At 35.7% G+C, this 20,667-nt stretch overlaps 1 protein-coding gene across 1 annotated transcript in view; it reads left to right on the top strand.

Moving 5' to 3' along the window:
• Positions 1-20,667, top strand: part of CASK (calcium/calmodulin dependent serine protein kinase) — a 378,414-nt gene that overhangs the window by 308,796 nt on the left and 48,951 nt on the right. Inside the window, exons 12-14 of the mRNA XM_063083161.1 lie at positions 12,500-12,577; positions 13,928-14,008; positions 20,406-20,594. Of these exons, the coding sequence (XP_062939231.1) occupies positions 12,500-12,577; positions 13,928-14,008; positions 20,406-20,594 (348 nt within the window). The remainder of the gene's footprint in view (positions 1-12,499; positions 12,578-13,927; positions 14,009-20,405; positions 20,595-20,667) is intronic.

Raw genomic sequence — 20,667 nt, 5'->3', positions numbered from 1 at the left:
ACAAAAAAAAGAAGAGAGAAGACTCAAATAACAAAAATTAGAAATGAAAAAGGCGATATTACAACTGATTCATCTGAAATACAAGGAATCATTTGAGACTACTATAAACAACTATACGCCAACAAATTTGAAAATCTGGAGGAAATGGATAAATTTCTGGACACACACAAGCTCCCAAAACTGAACCATGAAGACGTAGAAAATTTGAACAGACCAATAACAATAAAGGAGATGGAAGCTGTTATCAGAAGGCTCCCAACAAAGAAAAGCCCAGGACCAGATGAATTCACAGCAGAATTTTACCAAACATTCAAAGAGGAATTGACACCAATTCTTTACAAACTATTCCAAAAGATTGAAACGGATGCAAATCTCCCAAACTCATTCTATGAAGCAAACATCATCCTGATACCAAAACCAGGTAAAGATATAACCAAAAAAGAAAACTACAGGCCGATATCCTTGATGAATATAGATGCAAAAATCCTCACTAAAATACTAGCAAACAGAATACAGCAACACATACGTAAAATTATTCACCACGATCAAGTGGGATTCATCCCAGGGATGCAAGGTTGGTTCAACATATGCAAATCAATAAATGTGATACACCATATTAATAAAGTCAAACACAAGAACCATATGATCATCTCTATAGATGCCGAAAAAGCATTTGATAAAGTTCAGCACTCATTCATGACAAAGACCCTCTATAAGTTAGGTTTAGAGGGAAAGTATCTCAACATAATTAAAGCCATATATGACAAACCCACTGCCAATATCATCTTGAATGGGGAAAAGCTGAAAGCTTTTCCTTTAAGAACAGGAACTAGACAAGGATGCCCACTCTCACCACTCCTATTCAACATAGTGTTGGAAGTACTAGCCAGAGCAATCAGAGAAGAGAAGGAAATAAAGGGCATCCAGATTGGAAAAGATGAAGTCAAACTGTCCCTGTTTGCAGATGACATGATCCTATATATCGAACAGCCTAAAACCTCTACAAAAAAACTCTCAGAATTGATACATGATTTCAGCACAGTAGCAGGATACAAAATCAACACACAAAAATCAGTAGCATTTCTTTTCTCCAATAGTGAACATGCAGAACGAGAAATCAAGAAAGCCTGCCCATTTACAATAGCCACCAACAAAATAAAATACTTAGGAATTGAGTTAACCAAGGAGGTGAAAAATCTCTATAATAAGAACTACAAACCACTGCTGAGAGAAATTAGAGAGGATACAAGAAGATGGAAAGATATCCCATGCTCTTGGATTGGAAGAATCAACATAGTGAAAATGTCCATACTACCCAAAGTGATATACAAATTCAATGCAATCCCCATCAAAATTCCAAAGACATTTTTCTCAGAAATGGAAAAAACTATCCAGTCACTTATATGGAACAATAAAAGACCACGCATAGCCAAAGCAGTGCTGAGCAAAAAAAATAAAGCTGGAGGCATAACACTACCAGACTTTAAGCTATACTACAAAGCTATAATAACCAAAACAGTATGGTACTGGCATAAAAACAGACACACTGACCAATGGAATAGAATAGAGAATCCAGAAATCAACCCACACACTTACTTCCATCTGATCTTTGACAAAGGCACCAAGCCTATTCACTGGGGAAGGGACTGCCTCTTCAGCAAATGGTGCTGGGATAACTGGATATCCATATGCAGGAGAATGAAACTAGACCCATACCTCTCACCATATACTAAAATCAACTCAAAATGGATTAAGGATTTAAATATACACCCTGAAACAATAAAACTTCTTAAAGAAAACATAGGAGAAACACTTCAGGAAATAGGACTGGACACAGACTTCATGAACACGACCCCAAAAGCACGGGCAACCAAAGGAAAAATAAACAAATGGGATTATATCAAACTAAAAAGCTTCTGCACAGCAAAAGAAACAATTAACAGAGTTAAAAGACAACCAACAGAGTGGGAGAAAATATTTGCAAAATATACATCTGACAAAGGATTAATATCCAGAATATACAAGGAACTCAAACAACTTTACAAGAAGAAAACAAGCAACCCAATTAAAAAATGGGCAAAAGAGCTAAGCAGGCATTTCTCTAAGGAAGATATACAAATGGCCAACAGACATATGAAAAAATGCTCAACATCACTCAGCATCCGGGAAATGCAAATCAAAACCACACTGAGATACCACCTAACCCCAGTTAGGATGGCTAAAATCCAAAAGACTCTGAACGATAAATGCTGGCGAGGTTGTGGAGAAAAAGGAACTCTCATACATTGTTGGTGGGACTGCAAAATGGTGCAGCCTCTATGGAAAATGGTATGGAGGTTCCTCAAACAACTGCATATAGATCTACCATATGACCCAGCTATCCCACTGTTGGGAATATACCCAGAGGAATGGAAATCATCAAGTCGAAGGTATACCTGTTCCCCAGTGTTCATCGCAGCACTCTTTACAATAGCCAAGAGTTGGAACCAGCCCAAATGTCCATCATCAGATGAGTGGATACGGAAAATGTGGTACATCTACACAATGGAATACTACTCAGCTATAAAAACGAATGAAATACTGCCATTTGCAACAACATGGATGGACCTTGAGAGAATTATATTAAGTGAAACAAGTCAGGCACAGAAAGAGAAATACCACATGTTCTCACTTATTGGTGGGAGCTAAAAATTAATATATAACTCACACACACACACACCCACACAAAAAAAAAAGACCCGGGGGGCGGGGGGTGAAGATATAACAACCACAGTTACTTGACGTTGATACGACAAGCAAACAGAAAGGACATTGTTGGGGGGGAGGGGGGGAGGGAGGGAGGTTTTGGTGATGGGGAACAATAATCAGCCACAATGTATATCAACAAAATAAAATTAAAAAATAAAATAAAAAAATAAAAATATATATATATTTTATGGTAGATAAATATAAATAGGAAAAACCAAATTCTCAGAATAAGGCTGTCCAATAGTAGGGAATTCCACCTTAGCACCATCTCCACACAATTGCTCTTTCTGGGTCCCAGTTAGGACCTATGTTGTACATCTTTGTAAAAGTAATGTGCGATTTTCACTGAAAGTATTATTGACTGCAGTAGTCCCTCCAGTTCCCTTATTTGTTTAGATGAATTACTTCTTAAGACAGGGTTTGGAATTTACTCTAATACCAAGAATAAGGAATCAGCTTGTTCCCAGTACCAGTGTTACCCACTGAGTGCCATTCTCTCTCTATGGTACCGTAGTCAGCTTTACCAGAAAGCAAAGAAATTTGCAAAAGGCCTTCAAAGTTCAACGAGCACTGATTCTTCTTTATGCTATTCTCAAGGAAAGGAGGGGTTTCCCCCTAGAAAGGAATGTGATATGCTCAGTTAAAGAATGTTAAATGGGGTGGCTTGCAGCATTCACAATCCGAGCACACAGCTGCTTTCTTCTCTTTGTGGCCCGTCAAATATTATCTCATAAAACCACTTCTGCCAAACTCCTTGTGTTGTTCTCTTTTAAGTTTCCACAACAGAAATTCATTTTTCCTATAGCAACTTGTATAAATGTTTGGTATTTACTTATGCAAAATAAAAATAAAAGCAAGAGCCAAAAGCAATTAAATAAAATATTATTGACACACCTAGTGTAACATAAATGTTGTCTTTTAAAGCAAGTCAATTAATAGAGATAGCCATTTAGTGTAAATATCATTTAACTATAATTATAGATGCTTAAGAAGAGCACAGAGCTAAGGAAAGAGTTTTTAACACTTTAAAACAATTTGAAAGAAAATTCATATCATGGTGAAAATTTCTCACATTTGGATGAACTCTTGTATCTGGTATTAGAAGGTACCCTATTTCAGAAGGTTGTATTAAAACCAAGTAAAATCTACCTATATCATATCATCTAACTGGTTGTTTTTCTTCATGCTTTCTTTTGCTTGCTCAAGAATAGGCAGCATGATTTGTTTCTTACAGGGCTTAATTTTAGAGTTATTTGCCAACTGAAAAAGGCCTAGAGAACAGTCAAGTTAGGTCATCTCAGGCCAGTTTTGAATGTCTCAGAAAGAGCAGCCAATGTGACCAGAAGTCCACCACACTGGCTGATATTGTTAGGCCACTAAAGGGACAGTCGTTAGATTGAACTAGGAGGTCAGGCAAGTCTTAATTCTTGGATTTAAAAATAAATCCCTATAAGTGCAATGTTCTAGTAAGATTGAAACAAAAGTAGCCCTGTTCACAGACAAAACCTAGACCAAACCAGGGCCTCCTTACGGGGTACTTTTGCTGTCAGGAAAAAGTATTTTGCAACTCTTTCAGGAAATCTTTAATTGGCCCAAATGTACTGGTTTTTCAATTACCTTATTTGCTGTCAGAAAAAATTTTAATAATGGATTTATTTAGAGTAGCATATTACTAGGCCAGCTGGGCCTCTTCTTATGACTTCAAGTAAGGATATATTCTCCATCATGATTTTACTAAAACTTGATTTAAGCTAGCATTTCACCACTATGCTATTAGACTAAAGCTTTCCTGGGACATCTAGCTCAAGAGCTTCCAGGAGTGTTCTTACTGGCCACTAAATACAGTATACAGTCCACTACATGTCCATTCTTAACTGGAGTTATCCAGTATAAACTGGAACATAGTATTGGGAGCAGCCCTGAACCTTACTTCAGGGAAAATCTAAATTCCAGGGTAGGACTTCTGCTGCTCTATTTCAGTCACTTGATGTGTGCATTTGACACACTTTTTTAGATGAGAAGCATGTTTAGTTTAAGATTTTTCAAATTTGGCTATTTCCATGTTTTCTGAACTTTTGGAGGAAAAGTTAGCACATAGTAGAAATTGTAATGATAATATAAGAAAAAAAAATGAAAGTGCAGCCTTCAAATGAATGGAGCATGCAATCTCCATACAAAGGTAGAGTCATCTGCATGACTGATATTTGAGCACTTTCTTCACCTGTTTAAAAAAATTAAATTGATTTTTAGAAATTTTATAAGATATAAATTTTTAGGAAAAATGATTTTTGGTGATGACAGGATAGGCATTTTTTTTTTTTTTAACCTCATAAAAGAAAAATGGCCTGGGTGATTTTGATTGCTTTTTATAAATCATAATATCCCAATGATGCATAATCATTCTCAGGTTTGTAAGATGGACAGATTAGATAAGTTCTTCTCAAAGTTTAATTGTAGCTTCTTAAATTTTTGAAAATGTCATTTTAAATTTTGCAGCATGTTTCTTTCATACTTATGTTGCCCATCACACAATCTTTAGACCACTATTAAATATACTGCCCTTCTCCAAGTTTGGCATCAGTAAACATGACATAGTCCAAAGATCTTCGAAAGGGCATTTTCTTATTTTTAACATGAAGACAGCAAGTTTGTATAAAAACTCAAGTAGGAAAAATAAATTTTTAGATCTCAAAAATTTTCTCCTATCTCCAACTTCAGAAAATATGCTCAGTGCAATAGTTGAATATCAGTTCTCTATATTTTAGTATTAAATCACCTTTCCCTAACATTTTGCCGGGTTTTAAATGTATGTGAAAAAAACACTGTTGGATATCGATGACTGATCCGCTCGGTTCACTGAAAAGATGTGACATTGGAATTTTGGACCTGTTCACCCAGCTTCTTCACAAATGATCACAGAAATTGTGAAGAAAGTTCTTAATAAGACAGTCTATGTTTCCTGACCAAGTCATTTCAATTCTCATTATTGTTGTGTAGTGTAATCCTGTGCACACTGTTATTATCTGTTTTATTCGGATCACAGACACATTTTATTACATACTTTGCAGCTAAATATTTGACACTTGCAAACTAATTCTTTTCCAGCAGGAAGCTTCTTCAGTGTGTGTAAAGTAAGTGATAAGATAGTGGTTGCTTAATGAGCTTCAGTGTTCCTGCAACTCTACAAGCCCATTCATTATTTGGCCTGTGCCCTCAGTCTAGTTGCAAAAGTTGTAATCTTGTCTCGACCAATATAAATTCTGGTCCTTAGATTTGGTTTTTCTGTGCAAAAGGGTTAGTGGGACACATAACCCAGTGATAGTTATTTTATAGCTTCTTGCCATTTGTTCCATTTTAAATGTTGATCCTGATAAATACCTCACATAAACTATGAGAAGAACAAGGGCTTCTTCTCTCTGAGGACTAAGAAATCATAAGAGAGTGAGATATAATGGAGAATGATAAAAAAAAGGAAACTTGATTTAGTGCTTTGAAAGTAAATAAAAAGTAAGATATTCACTGATTTCATCATCTTTATGTTTAAAAGTACAGTCTCAGGAGATTTCAATTTAATATTGCCACCAATTTCATTCTGCTTTGTTCGAAACAACCCATTTCAAGTGTGGCCTTCTAACAGATCTGTGCCAACACTCCTTAAGACGAAAAGAAGAAGTATGTCCACGGAGCTGTGTGTGGTCATATCTGCCCCAGTGCCAGAGACTGGCAGAGAGCAGGCCTGTCTGTGAGTGAGACAGTGTGAGACAGTCTGTTTCCCATGCAACTGTTCACATTTCCTTGTTTTGCCTCATTGTTGTTGTGTGTGTGACTTTTTTTGTTTTGTTTTTTTGTTTTTAAATAAAAAGTGCTGAACTTGAGTAACTGTAACTTCATTAGTAAAAGAAGGCAAACAGTAATAGATTCATTCTTATTTTCCCTCTGGGGATAATTTATTAACATTCTTCCCTCCCTCTTCCTCCCCCTCCATACCTCAGTTCACTGAAATACAAATATCCTTGATTACCTTCAAATTTCAGGAAAGCAGATAGCAAAAGGAAATACATTTTCATTCCAATCCACCTTGAATTTAAGCTTCTAGAGCTTAAATTGTTGGCATACTATGGCACCCAGGCCAAATCCAGCTGGCCGCCTGTTTTTGTAAATAAAGTTTTATCAGAACATAGCCATGTCCATTCATTTCTGGATTGTTACACCACAGGATTGAGTGGTTGTGATAGATGGCCCACAGAGCCTAAAGTATTTCCTATCTGGCCAGGATAGTATTAGGATCCTCACATTCTTTAACATGGCAAGGCTTGCAATTGATTTGCTAATAGCCTTCAAATTATATTTAGTGTATTTTTTTCCTGCAGCCTATAAATAGCATTTTCTGCAGTTTTTTCCCCAGAGTATTTGCTGAAGGTATATCTCTGGCTTGAGGCACTATATATTACTGAATTCTGATACAAACCAAGGAGATCTGGTATGACAGAAAGGACCGAGGATCAGCAGGTCAAGGTCTAGTCCCTGCTGCTCTGGCTGTATGACCCTGAGCACAGCACTTCACCTCACTGGCCCTCAGCTTTCTGCTTTTTAAGATGGGGGGTTGAAGATACAAAGTTACAGTTAGTTAGGAGGAATAAGTTCTAGTGTTCAATAGCGCTTTCGGGTGACCACAGTTAACAAGAATTTATTGTATAATTCCAAACAGCTAGAAGAGAGGATTTTGGCTGTTCCCAACACAAGGAAATGACAAATGTTTGAGATGATGGATATGCTAATTACCCTGATTTTATCATTATATATTGTGTGTATGTACCAAAATATCACATTGTACCCCACAAATATGTACAATTATGTGTCAATTAAAAAATAAATCTGCAAAAACTGTAAAATGGAGTTCAATCATGTTGATACCTAAGGTCTCTTCTACCTTGAAAATTTTATAAAGTAAGTCAGACTTGAAAGATACAAAAAAAATAAATATGGTCAAAATATATTTCTTAATTGTGAGGGAAAGTTTTTTTAACTATGCAAGCAGAACCAAAGAGAAATGATATCTGGTTCCTAAAGAAACAAGTTAAAATAAGTATTCCCACTATATTTATTTTTATGTTATTCTGAATTTTTTTAAATATCTATTTATAATTTCTGTGTGCTAGTTCAAATACTCATTTATTTTTTGAGGAAACATTTATTAAATATCTACGGTGTACTCAGCCCCATGCTGGGTGCTGTTACCTAATGTCAAAGAACTCAAGAGTCTGGCCATAGAAAAGAGAAAGGAGCACTGAAACAACATGTTCTATAAGCGTGTACCTCAGACAGCCAATTCTTACTTGGCTGCAGCCAGGTTACCTTCTGAGACATCTCCTTGACTCATGGGAAACACACATTTTTGCCCCAGCATACAGTACAAGTGTGGGCCACCCCAGGCAGCCTCTAGCCAGGAGACGGGCACCAGTGTCTTTTCACTTAGGACCCCAAACACCACATGTCAGGCTGCCCCAAAGACTTTCTCTCACACTCCTTCCTAGTGCACCAGGGTGAGTCTAGAAGTTGCTGCAACTCAGCAGGCATCCCTCCAGAGAATGAGATAGTGAGCTCTTCTTGTTGGCATCCCTGGTTTCTATGGGTTCTTTTGTAGCATCCACCATCCTTCACTTTGCATGGGAGAGGGCCCAATTCCTTCTCTTTTTCTCCCCAACAAGAAGGAGAAGGGACAATCAAACACTCTCCTCAGGCCAGTGACTCCTACAAATTCCAAGCATCTGCCTCCATAAGCAGAATGGGGAACTAGGTGAATACGGAAGAACCATTTTGGCTGCCTTTCAACAAGGCCTTGGAGGCAGCTTCCTGGCAGACTTGGTGCCACTTACTTCCTGTTGGCCTTACCTTTGGGCTTTAGCTGAAAGTCCAAGACAACAGATAAGGTCCCAAGTCACATCATTATATACATTGTTTATACATGATGGAATGGGAAGTGGGAAAGAGTAATAAAGAAAGACAAGCTGCAGCCTTCCTTTGTTCTCAAAACCCACCCACCTCTCACTTGTCCCAGACCTTGGCAAAACTTTACCTGTGTTTGAACTTGGAGTCCTGTACATCAGCTTGTAGGCAGCATACAATATGAAGATGACCCATGTGAAGGAGAGACCCAAAAGCACCATGTTTCTGACTACTGTTACAAACATTTCAATGTTATATTGCATTTGAGCTTTTCTCCACTGATAACTTTTTAGTTTATCTGCTTTGCCACATTTCTCAAATGCTTTGTATTTGTTATGGGTATTGCTAAAATATTTTGAGTCTTTAAGGTGAAAATACAGTCATAGAAATTGAGTGGGGAGGGCCGGCCCGTGGCTCACTTGGGAGAGTGCGGTGCTGATAACACCAAGGCCACGGGTTCATATCCTATATGGGGATGGCCAGTTCGCTCACTGGCTGAGCATGGTGCGGAGGGCACCAAAAAAAAAAGAAAGAAAAGGGAAAAAAAAGAAAAGAAATTGAGTGGGGAAATGAAGGTTGGTATGTAATGCACACGCATCCAGATAGTCTCCGACCTATGGCTGCTCACTGAGATCATTTCCAGATGATATTGCTGGAGACCAGGCTACTCTCAGGTCCCCAAAGGGATCAAGCCAGCATAAGTTTGGGCCTTTGGTTGTCATGTCTTTGGAATTCATGAGCTCTTTGAGGACAGGAATTCTCATCTTTTTCATCTCTGTATCCTCAGTAAATAGAACCCCACTGCATAGTACATAGCAGGACCTCAGTAAATATTGGGTGGAAGGGTGGGTAGGTGGGTATGTGGATGATCCAACAAGCAGTCACTTCTTCCCTCTCATGGTGACAAAGTGAGCCCTTCCCCACCCACTCCTGCTTAAGTTCTTACTTGCCCTTTTGGTTAATGAGCAAGCAGCTGTATTGTTAGCCACATGGACACCATCTTCTTCGTCCAGTGCCTGCCTTGAGGGCTCTAGTCCTTCTGTTCTAGGAACTGGAGGGGCAGAGCCCAATGCCCCCACCTAAGACAGAAGGCCCCTTCTTTTAATTCCTTCCTACTGCATCTGCCTTTCATATTAAGCATCCTACCTCCCCTTCTTCCTACCACCAATCCCATTGAACTTTAGGTGAACACATGTTTGAATTGGATCAGGCCAGACCAAAGGAGCAGAAGAAAATTTGCTCTGAGCACCTTCCTTGGAACAGGGCCTTGAAAATTGAGACTCCAGGCACTTGCATGCCACCTTTGAAGATGTTATAAGGCTAGAATGGTGGTTCTCGCTTTACCATTCTGTGCCTCGATTTCCTCATCTGCAAAGAGGAATAATAGGGGCACCAACCTCATATGATTGTTTGAGATTAAATTGGTAAATATGTGTTAAGAGCTCAGTCTAGTAACTAGCATCTAGTAAATGTTCACCAAAAGTAGCAATTGTCATTGCTGTTCTTAGTAGTACTACTGTTATTACTCTCAAAAGTTAGCACTGGATATAAGACCTATAAATACCTAAGTAGTTTATTAAAGCACAGGTTTCTGGGCCTCCTTCTTAAATTCTGATGTAGTAGGATCTATATTTAATAAGCACCCCAGCTGATCCTGCCACAAGTTCTCAAGAAACTACACTAACCTAAGACCTAAGCAACCATATGTGGCATGGTTAAGACCAGGCCAAAAATAAAAAGCCTCCAATGTAGGGAGGTGTGGGATTTTTTGTTGCTTTGTGAATGAAAATTTGTGAGTGTGCATTTATTAAATGTGTAAATAGAAACTAATCCTAATCATAGTTGAAAATGTTGAAAGTAGTCCTTGATCAAGAAAAAGGCAAAACTTACAGTATGTGGTGGAATTAGACATTGGAAAGTGATAGTGCCATCAACTTGTAAAGCCTTGAATTAAATTTGCTTTTTTTTTTTTAAACAGGTTTGAGATTCTTAAAAATCTTTTTATTACTCACTTGGGTTTTTTAAACTTTGCCTGATCATTGCTATTGTGACATGTGAGGTGATAACTAAATGTCTTTTTTTAGTGCTATAAATTTTGTTTGTTTTGTTTTGTTTTGTTTTTGGCGGCTGGCCGGTACGGGGATCCAAACCCGTGACTTTGGTGTTATGAGACTGTTCTAACCAACTGAGCTAAATGGCTAGCCTAAATCTTTTCTTTTTTTTTTTTATTGGGGTAAGAACACTTCACATGAGATCTACCCTCTTAACAAAGTAAGCACACAATACAGTATTGTTAACTATAGGCACACTGTTGTATATAGCATGTCTCTAAAATTTAATCATCTTGCAAGTATTATGTATTTTAAATGCTTTTTTGTTTTATTTTTTAAATTGTTCCTTAGTTTTTTGGTTTTGGTTTGGTTTGGTTTCCTTTGTTTTTAACTACTTTTTATAGCATATGTACAGTATTTTATTACTATAGGCTAGTCTGGGAACCTAATCACTATTTATAACATTTTTTCTGTGGGAAAATATAATCCCCAGTTCCAGATTTCAAAATTGACTATCGTTAGAGATAGGAACCATTCAGAAGATGGAGACTGCCCACATATATTCTATAGGGATTTGGGCAAAATTTTGTGAACCAGCCTCAAATCACTAGTTCCCTAAAATGCTAACATAATGTTTTAAATAGAGCAGCATTTTCCTAGTCTACTTATACTGTTTCTTTAACCTCTAATTTAGTAGTGCTTTCTTAATACCATCTTTTAAAATGGTTCCTGCTCTGTCTTCACATTGCTCTTGTTAGGCATTCTTATGTATGGTGTGGCCCAAATATTTATCAGTCATAAAAGATTTATCTCTCTCACATCAGTATAAACAAATCTAACTATAATCTGAAGGATGTTTACAGTCCGTATTTGACCTCCCAACTAGCACTTGTGTACAGAATAGGTAAGGGGAAAAACAGCAACAACAACAAAAAAATCCCCACCTATTTTAGAGAAATTAGGAAATAGAAACAACCAGACTAGCAGAGGTCATTTTTTACTTTTCACTTTTCAAAGCAGATTGTTGATCATGAGATATTTCATTTGAAGTAGAAATGAGTATTTTAATTGCATTTCTAAATCACAGAGATTTTTCTCTAAAGAATTAAATTAATATTCTTCAGAAAGATAAACTTTCGATCATTTAGGTTTGTGGGGTTTTTAAAAATATCTTTAGTTTCTTTTCAGTGTCTTCTCACACTCTTTGAAGTTACAAAGTAAAAAGGAAAAAAAGTTTATGTCCTTGACTTCCTGCTGAAGAATGCCAGCACTGACTCTGTTAATGAACAGCCCTAGTAAAACAAACATAAACCTTTTGTGAGAACATTCCTTCCTAGAAGAAGTTGGGTTTGCCCTTTCCCAAGATTTAGGTTTCTGTGAAAATTCTTTCAGACGTGTCTTGGCCAGAAAGCGTTATTTCATTTTACTCCGCATTCATGTTATTGAATGTTCCTTCTGTCAGAGGGAAAAACACTGGAATTGCTGAAATATTGACAAATTTAAAATGACAAGGAAATTGCCACATTGACAGAATTTTGGTTCATCTATTTAAAGATGATTTTTTAAAAAAGATATGTGTAAGACTATTATTCTGACAAGTTACATTGAATAATTGAGATTGTTAACAAGAGGATCCCGCTGAAATCATCAGCCTGCCTTAAGAGGAAAATATTGTTTAGTGAAATAATAAATATGAAGCTCTGAATTTTAGGAAAGAATTATGTGTTGATTGGATATTCTTCTTTGCTTTTTAGCTGTATGACAAAATTAACACAAAGTCTTCACCACAAATCAGGAATCCTCCAAGTGATGCAGTACAGAGAGCCAAAGAGGTAAGTGATATGTTTTGTAAAACTATTTGGCGTCATCATATTTGCTACCTTTATTGAAGACATTACTGCTGCACATTAAGAGGCAGTTTCCTTGGAGTCACAGTTTGACTCATTATACTCAGATTTAGTATTTCTAAGTTTATCACTGAACATACATACAGAAAAGAAAAAAAAACCTCAGCAGCAGTACTGCCTAGATTTCCAGTTCTGGTTCTGCTATGCAAATTTGAATATATTAACATATCGATTTTACTTCCCTTTTTCTTTTTTCTCTTTTAAAAAAGAAAGTTATCTTATTGCACTTAGTGGAAATAGACATGCTGTGAAAATGTGAGTTGCTTTTTTAAGGTGGTAATGTTTGAAAGTTAATTAAATTTCTATAGCAATTAAATATTGGAGTTCAAAGAAGTCATTTTTATGAACTGTCAATGTATATGGCTGTATCCATTACAAACTTCTTTATTATAGAAACATGACAGGGCAGAAAGTTTGAAAAATAAAAATTCATTCATAATCCCATCACTTTAACACAGTAGTTTCCATTTTTGCATATTCTTTTTCAGTCACCATCTATTTACATATAAATTTTTATACAGTTGCAATTGAAATGTATCTTTTTTTAACCTAGCATTATATAATGTTTTTCCATGTTTCTGCTTGGTCTTCATAAAAATAACTCCTAATGACTGCACAGCTTTTCTTTGCTATTGTTTATAATGAATTAGCAATTCCCCCATTGTTGCACACCTAGGTCTTTTTCATTTTTTGATCTTATAAAAGTTTTTATGCAAATAAGCATTTCCCTTTTTTAAAAAAAGTGAGATTACTAAATGAAAGAATACAAAAGAGTAATCCCTTCCCTACCAGATTTTAAACACAAGGCCTATACTGGAAGAATACTGTCTCTTCACTGAGAAATGAGACCGATGCCGTGGAGACTTCCAGGCCTGCCCACTTGGTCAGGACAAGCTTGGAGAAACATTCATTGCCCACCAAACACTCACTGAAAGGAATTAAGGTGTCACCAACAGGGGGCACGAGTCACCCTCTCTTCATAATTCCCAAATAGCTAGAAGCAGAGACACTCTGGGGACAGTTCTTTGGCTCAACTGTACAGTGAAAGCCTGCTGAAGGTTTCTACCTAGGAGATCACACCTCTGTACTACCTCTTGTATTTCCATCAATACCATTCTTTTATAAATTAATACCCTTTGAATAAAATGAAGAATGTTTCAAAAATAATTGTTTTGTCTGCCTTTAAAATCCACTCATAATTTTTTATTGAAAAGAATTCCATATTTTGTAAATCTTATCATGTTTGCACTATTATATATCTTGCTTATTTTTTAGGTATTGGAAGAAATTTCATGTTACCCTGAGAATAATGACGCGAAGGAACTAAAGCGTATTTTAACACAACCTCATTTCATGGTAAGTAACAAACCTCCATAGAACTAAAATCCCACTTTCAAAAGAAGTCTTAATGAGCCTCATAGAATATAGTGAGCTTCATCAAATGCATTTTTATCTACATAACATCAGACTGTTAAGATTACAATACCAGTTAATAGCGAATACTTGAAGATTCCTTTCTTTACTTTGTGTCACAGCTATAAAGATGCTGTTTGTGAAGTGGCCTACAGGGACTGTGTAGTCATCAGATAAGGGATTTGCTTCTTTACAGGACAGTCGTTAAGTCACTATGTATGTTACGTAAGCCACAAAGAGCTAAAATTGAAGACAATTTTTGCTGATAAAGAATTACCCGAACTTAGGTGGTAAAGACAAAGCAAAATTCTTGCACTTTCTTCATTCATTTCTACTGTATGGAAAATGGGGAAAGCACCTGTATTTAATCAGTTATTTTAAAGCTAAATGGTTAAACAAAACTCAAAATAGATAAGATACTTTCCTGTAGAAAAAAGGTCCATGGTTATCTACCTAACTGCAACTTGAAAGCACAATAACAGATGGAAATCTATATTGAATATAACGTTTTTAAAACATTTGCCATATCAGTATATGTGGAATATATGCAGAGAGTGGAAAAGAAAATTTGACTTAAAAGACTTGTTCTTATTAGTACTATTGCAGGTAACATTTTTAAACTTATAGTCACGGTGTAATATGTGTATTATATCAGTTACCTGTGAGTTTTGACATATATTCTGTTTTATGATACATTGTTTTCAAAACTTTATCCCAGTCACTGAAATAAATTTTTTTTTCTCAAAGTGACCACCTAGAAAGAAGCAATTACCGTATTCACCCTCCCTTACTCTCCCACTCAAGCATTAAAAGCTGACCTCAAATATAATCCGTGAGAATATTTGACTTTCTTCTATGTGATAGCAGCACTATCCAGTGAATTAGTTAGGAATACAGGTTCTGTGCTTGTGGGTGAGCACATTTTTACAACTTAGGTGTGTAAACACAGAAGTTGGTTCAAATCGCAACTCTGCTGTTAAAATCTCTCCTAATTCCTCTCAAATCCACATTGAACATTCTCTTCTCTAACTCTTTTCCATTTGTTTGTATTTACCTGTGTAACATTCAAATCCATGCTTACCTGCAATATCAGGTCCCTTCCTGGTGAATGGGCCTGGGCAGTTCTTCTGTGTCCATCCACATCTCAGCTCAGCTGTGTTGTTCTCATTAAACTTATGATCTCTGTGCCTGACTTACTTCACTTAGCATGATGGTTTCCAGTTCCATTCATGTTTCTGCAAATGATAGGATATCATTTCCTTTTATAGCAAATAGTATTCCATTGTATATATATATACCACAGGGTTTTTTTAGTAGACAAATACTGCATGATCTCACCCATGTGTGGAATCTTTAAAAAAAAAAAAAAAAAAGTGGTTCTCATAGAAGTAGAGAGTAGAATAATGGTTACCAGAGGACAGGAGGGGAGAGGAGTTGTGGGGAGGAGAAGTGATGGCCTAACGTACAAAACAATGCTGACTACCCCAAGTGAATCATTATACAGGGATTGAAACAACACAGTGTACCCCACAAATATGTACAAATAAATGTTAAAAGAAAAGAAGAAAAAATAAACACATAGGTACATGTAATGTACTTCAACCCAAGATTAAGGTGACAGTATGAAAAGGATCTCTTTTCTCTTATTTAAATTAAAGACTCCTTCATTTTATCACATAAAATAAAGTAAAATAAACTTATGATCTCATTTAATCATTGTTATTAAAATGAGGAAACTATATGCCTTATTAGTATTCTCAAATTTGAGGAATCATAAATATCAGGACTTAGTTACTCTTAATGTTATCGTGTTCACTGATTATTTCATATGTGTGGGCCAGCCATGTTTCCCTAGATTATAATTCATTCCCCTTTAGGTATCATGTCTTCTATAGTATAAAAGTAGTTAATGCTGTGAATTCAGATGGACCTGGGGTTGAACTCCAGCCTTGCCACCCTAGCTCTGTGAACTGTGACTTCTGAGCCAATCTCATGGAGTCGGAATAAGAATTACGTAGATAATATACCTCCTGTGTTTAGCACAGTGTCTGACATATGCTTAATGCCCAGTAAATGTTAGCTGATAAATATTATTAGTTACCTCATAGTATCTATCACACATAAGGCACATAGTAAGTTTTCAGTAAAACATTGAATAAATTCAGAACTTGCCCATTTGCAGGTAGGCTAGCCTCTCCTCAACTGATTATTCTGTGCAGTGTGTTTTCCATAGGCAGAAATGTGTACATTTTTGGACAGACCTCAGCTCAATTTATAGAATGATATAGGACCATTTGAGACCAGTACATCTTTCAGATTCAAAGTAATCTAAATAAAGAAATTAACATATACCAAAATAAGAGCTTTTTTTTAAGGTTTAGTTTTTTTCCCCCAAATCATTAAAGCTCACATAGCCCCATGTCTCACAGCTTACCTACCTTCTAAGCCTTGATTTATTTTGCTTTTCTGAAGTCAGAGAGAGGTTAATATGTCCATTGTTTTGTGCAATGTTTAATTAGTAAACATTTTCAGAAACAATGAATAATTTTTACAATTTCTTGAATACCCAGCTAGCTGCTTAAAAGACATTTTCATTCACTTATCAAGTGTGTACTATGTACCAGGCACTAAGGATCTAGTGTTGAATAGGACAAATGAGCTCCCTGCCCTCATGGAACTTCCGTTCTGGTGGGGGGGGGATGGGTAAGTGAGGTAGAGACAGACACTGAGCAAGTAAACTAACAAGATAATTTTATATACTGATAATAGCTATAAAGAAAAGGAAGGCGAGTGGGGCAGAGATGATAGTAAAGTGGGAGCTACTTTAGCTACTCAGGGTAAAGCTCCTCTGAGGAGTTAACACTTGGGCTGAGACTTGTTATAAGAAAGACCTAGCCTTCTGAACTTCCAAGTATGGGGAAGAGCAAATGCAAAGGCCCAGAGGCAAGAAGGAGTTTTGTAGGTTCAAGGAGCAGAAGTAAGGCCATATTGTGGCTGGGATATAGTAAATGAGGGAGAGAATGGTACAAGAAGAGCTAAGAGAAGTTGGCAGAGGCCAGACCAAGTAGGCCATGGTAAGGAATCTGTATTTTTCTCTGATTGCATTAGGATGACACTAAATGATTGTAAGCAGGAAAATATTATCTGATCTGTGCTTGTGAGATTGCAAGTCTCTTTACCTTGCTTAAGGTCACCCATCTAGTAAGTGGCCTCACTGAGGTCCAAGCCAGATCTTGCTGGCTCCAAAGCCCATGCTCTTAAAAGTGGGCTGATTTGTCATGCTGATTAGTTTTCCTATAAACTTAAATTGAGGTCATTGGTTATTCCCAAATAAGCATATGTGAGGATAATGTCCTACATGGGAAATATAATTCTGAGCTATATATAGTATGTTAAATTTTAAATTCTGGAGCTTTCTATCTCATGAGCATTTTAAAAATCATGGCTTCAGAATCTTGGTATTTTTAAAGAAATATTAATAGCTAAAGGGAAATATTTTAATGCTTATAATTGTTTTATTATACCAAGGTTTGGGAGTTATTCTTTGCATATTTATAATGTCACTCTTATTTGCTCAATTATCTGGATTTTTCTTTGCTTTCTGATCATCATAACATGAGGATTTAACATTGAATTACACTTAAAATTTACAGATACTTGTAAATTTTTACAGTAATTAAAGGGAATTTACTATACTAAATAAGGGTAGATTTAAATGATTTTTTAAATCTGTGCTCTATCTTTAGAGGTCATGATAAAAAATATTATCTTACTAATTCCTTTCTAGAATTTGAAAGACTGATTTTTTAAAAGAACTGTTCCTTTGCTAGTTGCAGTTATAAAATATGAAACATTAACCAGACAGCCACCAAAAAGAAAAATGAAACATTAAAGATAAGGAAATTCTTTATGTATTAGCAGGATAGAAATATAATGCTTTACTTTTTTCTTTAAGAAATAGCATCTGGAACAGAAGATTTTTAAAACAAAGTTTCCATCCTGCTTTTCCAAAAACAAGATGGTTAAAATCAGTTTGGGTCATCATGAAAGCTTCATTATTAAGTGGTAAATTTTGTGGTTTGTAATTAAAAAGTCAGATGAACCACTTTTCAAACCTAAAATTCACATTTTTCCTATTCATTTTAAAGTAGTCATATTTGTTCACTGTAGTCTGAAGTTGTTAGTTGTCTTGTACATATCCTTAATATAGTATAAACAGTGAAAGTGCTTCTTTCCTATTACATGATTCTTCTTACGTAGTTAAATTAACAGCTATTTCAGCTTCGTAGCCATTGCTCAGTTATATGTCATAACATATTTGAAGAAAAATGTTCAAACTTTGATTTCCCTATTTTTTATTTACATATTCTTTTTTAAGCTTTTTTTGAAAGCAAACTGTAAGTGGCCCTCTTTTTCTGTTTGTATATGAATTAGAGCTTTAGTTGTTAAGTATTATTTTCTGGTAATCTTTTACAGTGGCAAATAAGTGTTTAATAATAAGTATGACCTTATTTGGTGATATAATTTGAGGATTTTTCTCTTAAAGTTCAATTTGGGTATTATTTTATGATTGTGGGCTTATCTTTCCTTACAAATAATACATTAAATAAAAATGTTTGCTTATATAATTTAAAAGGATGAATAGAAATCATTTGAAAAAAGCAGCATAAACATTTTCTCCAGCCCATGTAAACTTCAAAGACTGGAATTATCCTGATGAAAGCTTGGCTGTCTGCTTACCTGACTACTATAAACATCTTTCAGTCATGCAAAGCGTGTTTTTTAAAAGGTACAAATTATGGAAGACACGTCTAAACTTCATCTGCTAAAATCACATTCATCATATCAAGGTTTCCAGTTTGCCTATTACTGTTTTTTGCCTTCTGCCCTAAATCTTAGTTTCTTAAGTGGCCACAATTAAACCAGAAAAAGAGGGATCTACCCCCATAGCAAAACCTCCACACTTAGGCTCAGGAGCACGAGTACAGGGTACAGTCAGGGCACTGATGAGGAAGCCAAGGTCGTCAGGACCATTATGGAGCCCTACTTTCAAGCTCTGTATTGCTTAGTGTCTGTGGCATCCCTCACCCAAACCCCGCTTTATACAAGCCATCTGAGATCATCAAAATATTTGCCATTTGCATTAGAAACCCAAATGCATATATGCTCAAGGCATTTTCTCTACTGATGACAAATGAGCACCATCTTCTTTCTGATTTTACCACATTGTTACCTTACTTTTGCCTCATATGCATGCCTTTAAAATTAAAATAGCCAAGTGATAAACTTTGATGAGCCTTTTAATTAAATAACTCAATTTCAGGTACTAAAGGTTATACTTTTAAAGCAATTTTAATTGCATTTCATTATCTGCAGATATTTCATTACCACACAGATCACAGATTAAGATAGAACTAAATTTATAGTTATCACACAAGAAAATACAATCTGTATGAAATGCCAAACATACTGATACTCAGCTGTAAATTCTCTTTGAGATAGAAATGTTCAGATATTCATGCTTATTAAAAAGTGTTTTTTATGATGACATAAAAAATGTAGTAAGTGGAAGGATATCCTTTTTTAGGAAAACAAGAGACATTTATTATCCAAGTTGACCAAGATGACATATACAGATATCACTACAAAGAAATCACTTTTTCTTTGTTAGTGGGCTTTGCAAAAAAAAGTCATATTAATAATGGTCAATTTATTTTTCATTTAGGCAAGTGCTCCAAAAAATAGAAATGAACAAAAACATTAAATAGATTTAGATTTCAAGTTCTATATTATATGTGATATTTTGAAAAATTACATCTTTTTAGCTACATTTGTGTGTGTTTTATTTCTTTTACTAAATCATATGTTATAAATTATCTTCATCCTTTGGGTTATATAAAAATGTTATTTTTAATGCTAGCCATGAAAGATATTTTCTCAATACACCAATTATTGTATTATTTCTTTTTAAATCTGTTTCAATTTTAAGCCCCAACACAAGTTTGCTTTCTGCTAAATTATTTGGAATTGCACTGTGTCAGCCTTTGTTTGAAGTTAGTTGAGTATGTTTTCATAGCATCATATAACACCTCTAACCCAGGTAATCAACAAAAACATTCATTGATTCACTCATTCATTCATTCATTTTTTAAAAAACTAATTTATCATGATTATTTGTCACAAATTAAGTTATGATTGTATGTAATTATAATGCACTTTGAGTTCTCTTTAGATGAGCGATATCTTTGAGAGCAAAGAATAATTCTATATATGTCTATATAATAAATTTCTGCTAGAATAGTAGTGTTATTCATATTTTGCTTCTTTTGTAAACTACTAGGCCTTACTTCAGACTCACGACGTAGTGGCACATGAAGTTTACAGTGATGAAGCATTGAGGGTTACACCACCTCCCACCTCCCCCTATTTAAACGGCGATTCTCCAGAAAGCGCTAACGGAGACATGGATATGGAGAATGTGACCAGAGTTCGTCTGGTACAGTTCCAAAAGAACACAGACGAACCAATGGTAAGTAGGAAAAGAAAGTTTCCTATACTCTCATGAAATCCCAGCATGAGTTAGATCAGCTAACATCAGTCTA

The sequence above is a fragment of the Cynocephalus volans genome, chromosome X, assembly GCF_027409185.1.
Source record: "Cynocephalus volans isolate mCynVol1 chromosome X, mCynVol1.pri, whole genome shotgun sequence".
NCBI lineage: Eukaryota > Metazoa > Chordata > Mammalia > Dermoptera > Cynocephalidae > Cynocephalus > Cynocephalus volans.
The sequence above is the reverse complement of the archived record's forward strand: the minus strand, read 5'-3'. Positions and strand labels throughout refer to the sequence as shown.